The sequence below is a fragment of the Cyprinodon tularosa genome, unplaced genomic scaffold, assembly GCF_016077235.1.
Source record: "Cyprinodon tularosa strain WSP-4 unplaced genomic scaffold, ASM1607723v1 ctg51, whole genome shotgun sequence".
Lineage (NCBI taxonomy): Eukaryota > Metazoa > Chordata > Actinopteri > Cyprinodontiformes > Cyprinodontidae > Cyprinodon > Cyprinodon tularosa.
The window spans coordinates 1,974,377-1,982,891 of NW_024039241.1; the positions used below are offsets into that span (position 1 = coordinate 1,974,377).

Genomic DNA, 8,515 nt, shown 5'->3' on the forward strand with positions numbered 1-8,515 from the left:
GTGAGAAATTTCTTAGGCCATTTTGGCACATGTATCCATAAATGTCACCAAACTGTGCCAAATATGTTTTTTACATCAATACTGGGGGTTTGGTAAAATTACGAGGTCATGTAGCAGCTGGACCCGCCGGTGGGTCCGTGGGGTTCAAGGGGTAAATGATCACAAAATTTTGCAAAAGATGTTGGTTGTTCATTCAGTCCAGAGTCTTAAATCTGGACCAAAAACAAATGGCATTGGAAGATTGTTAAAGGCAAACATACTGATGACCAGGAAAGACATCAACACATCAAGGCAGAAAACTTAAAGCGACACGTTTTAAAAAAACAAAAATGCAAAACAACTGAGGATTGAATGGACCAAGTGGACAGACATGAATCATGACTCCAACGCCAGAGATGTCATTTGAAACAAGGCCTGTAACATTATCAATGACCCTTCACATCCCCACCATTGCCTGTTCTTCCTGCTGCCCTCTGGGAAGAGGCTTTGAAGCATTTGATGCAGGTCCAGCAGATTCTGTAACAGCTTCTTCCCCACAGCCATCAGACAGCTGAATGTTGAAAAAACTCTAAATCATGTCACAGACTCTGAATCATATTGACAACACCAATCCAAAACCCTGCAAAATTGCACCCTAAAATTGCACATCTATTTAATTTTCTGAACTTCCATATCAATGCACTTTTTGCACCATGTTTTTTTCTCCCACACTGTTTACATTTGATCACTGCTGCACTTTAAGAAATGGAAATGTCATTAGAGCTGTACAAAACTAAATTTCTTTTTGTGTACAGTCAGTTGTGTATAGAAAATAAAAAAAATTGTCTAAGTCTAAAACCGCCTAAAGGATATGAGATTAACAAAAAGGAAAGCTAAATGAACGCCATCATTAACGCCTAAACAGAAAAAAAAACAAGGTTACATTAGACTAAGGAAAGGCCATCGTTGACTGTGGATGGCTGGATGAAAGTCATATTTAGTGATGAATCTTGAATCTGCATTAGGCAAGGTGATGATGCTGGTGCTTTAGTCTGGTGCCGTTCCAATGAGACTTATAAAGATGACTGCCTGAAGAGAGCATGCAAATTTCAGCAGTCATTGATGATATGGGGCTGCATGTCAGGTTAAGGCATGGCTGTAATTACAACTTCAATAAATGCACAAGTTAACGTGGGGTTTTTGGACAATTTTCTTATTCCATCAATTGAAAGGATGTTTGCGGATGATTAATTTATTTTTCAAGATGATAATGCATCTTGCCATAGAGCAAAAACAGTGAAAACTTTCCTTGAAAAAAAGACACATAAGGTCAATGTCATAGCCTGCAGAGTCAGGATCTTAATCCAATTGAAATTCTTTGGTGGAAGTTGAAGAAAATGGTCCATGACAAGGCTCCAAGCAGCAAAGCTGAACTGGCAACTGCAATCAGAGAAAGTTGGGGCCAGATTGATGGAGAGTGGTGTTTGTCACTCATTAAGTCCATGCCTCCGAGACTGCAAGCTGTTTTAAATGTCAGAGGTGGTGCAACAAAATACTAGTACTAGTGTTGGAGCGTTTTGTTTTTCACGATTCCCTCATTTCTTCCCTCTGCTTGGTCTAAAAAAGTAAAAGTTACTGACTACCAGCTTTTAAAAAAAATTCTTTTGGTGTTTCTTAAAGCCAAGACAATATCCATTTGAAATGACTTTAGTTTTGTGTCATGTCTGTGATCTGCTTTTTTAAACCAAAATTAAACAGCTGAATGAAAATCAGCCGAGGTGGTGATTCCCTAATTTTTACCGGGGGTTGTATTCTTGCTCTTGATTCAATAGCTGGAAGAGGCAGCTTTTGGCACAATACCAGCTGCAAGTCTTCTGGAATGTCTACTAGATTCACAAAACTAGAGCCTGAATAATGGTGCCTATTATTTTTAGGATGGCTCAAACTCACACTGACTAAACTGAACATGTGATTCAGAGCCATCCCATGAATGCTTTTCTCTAAGCCATCCCATGGTAGCTCTGGTTGTGTACTGCTAGAAGGGAAACACTCATGAGTCTCAAGTCTTTACATGCCGTCTATGCAACTTCCAACCATCTCTATCTCTCTTTGCCCTTTGGGAGAAAAAAATTCCCCAAAGCATACTAACACCCCTTATAACAGATTATTCTGTCTCAACCAGAAAGAGCAATCTTATTTTCTAAATGTAGGATCGTTTTAGAACCTAACGCTTGTTTCATCCTCCTACTTTATCCCAGGTCTGTGTGGTGAGCTCCTTGGTTGTATTGTATCTATACGCGATATATTTCAACTTAAACTAAGTACTGATGAGGTTTAATGGAATGCACTGGACTTTATTTTGTTATATCAGTCTAAAAGAGAATTAATTCAATTTCATACCAAATTTTAAGATATAATAATCTTACCTTATCCTTGTTTCACTTCAAGTGTATCCTTTATTCTATGTTGGTCCCTACCTAAATCTTTTGAAAAATGCACTAAACTATGTGTTTTTATAGGACAAACTGTGAAATAAGGTAAAGGAGTATTTTTTTTTACACACCACTGTAATACTGAAAGTGTTGCACTCTTCAGTGACGATCTCCGAGAGGATGTGTTTAGGCTTCTCAGTGTGTGATCGATGAGCAGCTCCAATATAATCCTCGTCATTCAAACCCTCATCAAATAATTAAGATGATTTAGTCTCGCTTGAAGACACAGATGAGAAGCAGTACACGGAACAGCATGAATCTGAAACTGTTTAATCTGAGCTTAACATCACGCTGAATGTGCAAGATCAGTGAGATAACACATTGTCTCATCAGTGTGGTTTAGTACGATTGTTATTACATGAAGCAGGAATAAAATAAATAAATACAGTGTCATGTGAATTTATGCACAGTACTTCAAAAAAAAAGGCTTGTATGTGACTGGGTCCTTGAGTCTGAGTTAACTTGTTTTTCATTCCCACCACGTATCCATCCTCCGTACTCGCACTTTCTGCTTATAGTGGTATTCTTTCAAGTGTTTTTTCAGCGCATTTGGAATGGGGAGCATGTTGATGCCGTCGTATGTTGTGCAGCTGCTTATGACGGCTCGGCAGATGTGCTGCAGGCTGAAGGGGTGTGTGCGGTGTATGGGGTTGGACAGAAGGGGCTCGAAGAACATGCAAGAGTTGGGGTCCTTGTAGTGCTCCAACAGCCCCGTAACTGTGGGAGCGTGGAAGACGCTGGGGTCGTGGACGTCGAAGCTGAAGTTGTGGTTCCACTGTTCAATGCGTGCGTGCAGCGACCGGCCGTAGCGACGGAAGCTGACAGAGAAGAGGTAGTCTTCCTGGGCAGAGTCACGCAGCAAGAAGGTGCCTTCAGGCTTTCCTTCCAGCAGTGTCTCCGCTTCATATCGGTCCATGACCCCCCAGTAACACGGGAGATTAGTAATCTGCAGCAAGTCTGGGACTAAACAGTGAATGTAATCGATCTGAGTGTGAAAATGGTAGCCTTCTTGGGATTTGTGATGCTCTGTGCTTGGAAGTGTGGATCTTAATGTCAAACTGTTTGTTGTCACCTCTGGGTCAACCAAAGGGTCAGAGGACATGTCGGAGGAGTGCAGAGAAGCAGATGCTGAGGCTGCGACCTCATCGAGAGTATCCAGGCAGCTCTGCAGCAAGAGCTGGTGTTGCTGCTGTCTTTGGAGAAGAAGCTGTTGCTGCTGCTGGGCAGAGGCTCTGTCAGCCCCAGCTAATTCATTCATGCCATGAGCCAGCTTGGGGCCATGCTTGTACAGTGGGTTAATTTGAGCTGTCACCTCAAATGTGTGGATCTCCGCATTGGGGGGTGGCTCGACTCCTTGCTCAATGCTGATGCGCCTGCGCTCTCGCAGCTTGTCATCCACGTCTTCCACAGCAGCCATTGCTGAAGTTGGGACACTGCACACAACTGAGGGATCTAACAGCGGAGGCTGGGTAATGGGGGCTGTGTGTTGCTTGATGAGATACCATTTCTGAGCCAGCTCTGATCCTACAGGGAATGGGCAGTCGTCCAGCATCAGTTCACTGAGATGGATCTTCCGCCTGGAGGAGGCACAGGCAGCTGATGATAAAAAGGCCTGAGGGGTTGAAGCTGGTGCTGCAGCACTATGCGTCTTTATTGGAAAACACTGTCCCATTGCATCCTGGATTTTTTGCCTGAGAGTGCGACTGCTGCTTGAACCTCGGCCCTCTGCATCACACAGAGCCTGTATTTCTGTGGCAGAGTTAACTGTGCTTTGACCTTGCTTAATTGCAGCACTTTGTCCCAAAAACGATCCAGTGACATCGAAGCTCTGCCATTTCCAGGTGTCCTGAGGGGATGAGGAGGTTTGGCCCTTTGCCTCCAGATCATTTAACAGTTCCCCATACTCAAACCCATCACTGACAGGCCGCTCAGCTACAGCTTCATGCGAGGAGAGGCCTTTTTTCTTCCCCTTTCCGCCTTTCCGACCACCTCCTGAGTCTCTTCTCTCCTCTGACCGGCTCTGCCTGACCTTTGGCCGGGCCCCCCTCTCTCGATCTTTCCCTCTGTTTCCTGACTCGTTTGGTAATGACATCATGGATTATGTGGAGATGCAACTGTACCACTCCAGACAGCCGTCAGTTGATAACTTGGAAGTGCAGATTTCTTTCAGCAATTCTTCCATCCACATCGCTGGCTTTGAATGTTTCTATACATGTCCAAGATTAGTGATCATATAGATGTTAAAAAACCTGCAAAAAACAAATAAGAAATCAAATCACTGTTTGCTATCATAAGAAATTATTCTACACAGATACAAAACAATAAGTTACACCAATAGTAGATGTATAGAAAGCTTTAAATTATTGTAGTCTACTGACACACAATTTTTAGAAATGCTTTAAGTTTTAACAGAGAAAACAATCAGAATCTGATTAGTACATAGTGCTTGAACCTCTCTTAAACAACCAATAGTTTTTTGTTGTTTTATTATGATTGAAGAATCTAAATACTTTGAAAAAGTTGAATTTGTATCTGATATATCAGTGTTCATGGTTGATCTTTTGTTTCATGTGCTAAAACATCAAATGATGACCAAATTTTTGGCAGACTACCAATAGCATTAATCTAAAATATCCATATTTTAAACACTGCATAATATTATGCATAGTAACTAGGTTCTCACCAACTCTGGGAGAGAACACAAAATTGAAAATCCTCCAGTGGGGTTGTGGTGCTTTTGAACAAAACCCATTACCCAAAGGGAACTCCAGGTAAGAAAATTAGCTGCAACACCAAGAAGATCACAGCAGGTGGTAATATCCAATCCACAGTTAATGCCATATCTATTAGCCTCTCCAAGTAATCCTAGATCCCATTGTAAACCATTTCTTTCAATCAACTACTTTCAGCTCTCTCTCATGAACGTAAAACTTGACAAACACTTGATGAAAACACATACTTCAAACTACCACCAAGAATGTCAGACTGAGTAAATCTGATCCTTTATATGGTCAGAGACGAGGCGCTGTAGCCCTGTTGCCTTGCAGGAAGAAGTTCTTGGGTTTCATTCCTAGCATATGGCTTTCTGCATGGAGATGGTGAATTCTGCCCCTGCATGCGTTCTCTCCAGGAAATCTGGCTTCCCAACCACAGTCCAAAACACATGGAGGGATGAAGAGATACCACTGACCCCTCGCAATGCGAAAAAAGAGTGAAAAAAAAATATTAGCAAAGATACTAGGAAGAGAGATGGGTGTAGCAGAGTTTTTTGCAGGATACAGCCAGTGTGCAAAATTAACTTCTATGGAGGTTGCACTGTCATGCAGAAATCATTTGTGTGCAATTTATACTCCCCATGGTGAAAGGGTTTAAGTTTTGCATGGGAATTCAGTGGACCAGCATTCAAATCCAATGTAGAAACTTGAGTTTTATAGATATTTCTTATTAAATGTCACGTTGTATTCAGTGTATTGATGCCTTTTGATGTGCTTCACCTGTGAGGATTTTTCCATTGCTAGACGCAAACTCCACATTGCTTTCAAAGCAAAAAAGTTCTGTGTGAAATAAGGAGAGACGCTGCATGTGAAGCCACCACAGGCTGCAAAGTAAGAGGTACAGGTGATCGGTTTCTTTGATTGGCAGTGTTGGGGTTAGCACATAACAAAAGTAACGCATTACTGTAATATTCAGCAGCAAGAGTATTATTACAGTTGTTAAGGTGGGTAAAGTGTTATGATCTGAGCTGAACACTCCATGGCAAACCGCTTAAAACAAATTTAAAAAAAGCAGACTGCTCTTTAGGGAGTGTCGTTTTATATCAGGAGAAGACAGTTTTAAAACAACAGAAGAAGAAAACGGTTTTAAAACAGAAGAAGACAGGTTTCAAACAACAGAGGAAGAAGGCAGCAACAACAATATGGCTACAATCGATTCAACATTGCCAGCTGGCTATACTCCAATTATTTTAATTATGTCATAAAAATGGATAGGAACATCACAATAAGATGTGCTTTGTGTTTTGGCGGGCAGGCAACAGAACTGTTTACAGTTGAAAATGGCACAAGTAACCTCATGAAACACCTGGAGGAAGTGCACACAACCTTAAGCTAGAGGTTAACGAGCTCAGACCAGCCAGAAATCGGAAAAAAGATGGCGCAAGCAGATCTAAACAACTTCTCCATATCAGAGGTGAAGATGAGAAGTGAGAACGCTGTGGGCTGAGTATGTCATGGAGGATGCGCTACACCTCTCTACAGCTGAAGCACATGCTTTCAAAATGTCATTAGAAAAAAATTCCCGTGAAGTTCTGTAATGGTATAAACAGGCTTACATAGATACTTCATTTAAACCCTTCATGTCAACATTCACATGCAATTTAAAAAAAATGTTTTTTAGCCTTTAAGTAGTTGCCAATCAAGTGTCATGTCATGTTAAGGTTTTACTTGTGAAATTATTCTGTATAATATTTTAGTGATTCAGTTATTCATGACAAAATATTGCACACCATTTTGTAATGCTGATTGGAAATGTGGGCCGTTCGATTGACCGACTACTCAACAACTCTAAAATGTTTCGATCGAGCTTGTATTTCAGGATATAGTGGTGGTTTCCTTCCTTAATATTAATATAATATTTTGTCTGATTTTTCTAAGATGCTGCTTGGTCAGTAAACTTTCACAAACCAAAAGTAGTTTTTATTTCTATCATTAAAAACATACTTGCATATAGTTTAACTTTCCAAAACAAGTGTTTTTGTACTGCCAATAAAGCATTGGTTTTATTTTGCATGTTTGATCCGGAAAAAAGACCTTTCCAAATGAAGCTCCCAGTTTGAGCCAGCCCCTGTTGGAAAGCCAAATTTGACAAAAACTGGATGATAAAATGCTGAATTTGAAGAAACACAACCAAAACAGACACAAATTAAGGAAAGAAATTAACCCATCAAATATGGTACAAAAATTAACACCTTGTTTTTTGTTTCTCTTTAGCCATGTTCTATCATCTTGGAAACTTAAATCCTTAAATACCAACTGAATTATAGATTGTTACAGCCTTTGAGGGCTGGAAAGTGCCACTTAGATTTTTTTTTTTTTTTTTTTTTTTTTTTTGCTCTCCTAACCATAATGGTCAAATAAATTGATCTGTGCAGGGTGTTTTCTTTATACTCCAGGACAATGGGACATACCAGGACGTGACAGTTAACAGTTTTAATCACGTGGCCAGAGCAACTATTTTCCTTCCTTATCGCATCCTACTGACAAGCATAAAGATATATCAGAGTGATCCATGATGTAAATTAACGTAAAGTACAAAAGAAATTTTAAACTTCCACCCTAATGCAGATGTTTCGTTCAAACAGTTTGTTTGTTTAATGGCAAACATCTTAATTTTTATCTTTGCCTTCTTTTGTTTAAAAACTAAGGTTCTGTCTCCTCAAATCCCATTAAGATATTCTAATTTCTTCGAAGAAAGTGGAATATAACTTCATCTCATTACGTTCATATTTCCGTTATTTATTTTTTTTTATTCTCATTTTCAAAAAGTAGCTTCGTCTTCCCGAAAATAAATACGGGTGAAGATATCAATATGTTTTTATGCTACGTTAGCATAGAAGCTAAACCAAGTCAGCTGGTAGGCTCTGTAAAAGAAGAGTTAGCTTAGCAGCTAGTTCTCTGCTAACTTTGCTTCTTTTGAGTCCAGGGATGAAACGACTTGGTTAATAAAGTGAATACGTGTAAACTTTAAATTTAATCGACGCCACACAAAAAAATATACGCACCGTAAGCAGTTGTAATAAAGTTTCCATGAAAAGCTGAATGTCTCTCCCCGTTAAAGGACATAAAAAAAATGTAGCTGGCCGCTGTTAGCCTGATTAGCATCCGTGGGAGGAGGAAAAACGTTTGACCCGGAAGTGAAAGCTACAAGCGATTGAGACGGATTTCTGAAGTAAAAGCAAATAAGGAAACCATTTTTATGTTCAGTAATAAAATTCATATTTAATGTAAAAAAAAAAAAAAAAAGTCAATCAGGAAGTGGACAGAAAA

General features: G+C 40.0%; 1 protein-coding gene across 2 annotated transcripts; it reads right to left on the reverse strand.

The window, feature by feature from the left end:
- Positions 1-2,725: 2,725 nt before the first annotated feature.
- Positions 2,726-8,383, reverse strand: socs9 (suppressor of cytokine signaling 9). 2 transcript variants are annotated; one of them, XM_038303394.1, is made up of 2 exons: positions 8,251-8,383; positions 2,726-4,720 (listed from the first exon to the last, which is right to left on the reverse strand). In XM_038303394.1, the coding sequence occupies exon 2, from the start codon at positions 4,564-4,566 to the stop codon at positions 2,941-2,943; it is 1,626 nt and encodes a 541-aa protein (XP_038159322.1). In that variant the 5' UTR covers positions 4,567-4,720; positions 8,251-8,383; the 3' UTR covers positions 2,726-2,940. The 2 variants fall into 2 exon arrangements, with proteins under 2 accessions (XP_038159322.1, XP_038159323.1); XM_038303395.1 differs by lacking the exon at positions 8,251-8,383 and adding an exon at positions 5,431-5,627.
- Between the last annotated feature and the right edge of the window lie 132 nt (positions 8,384-8,515).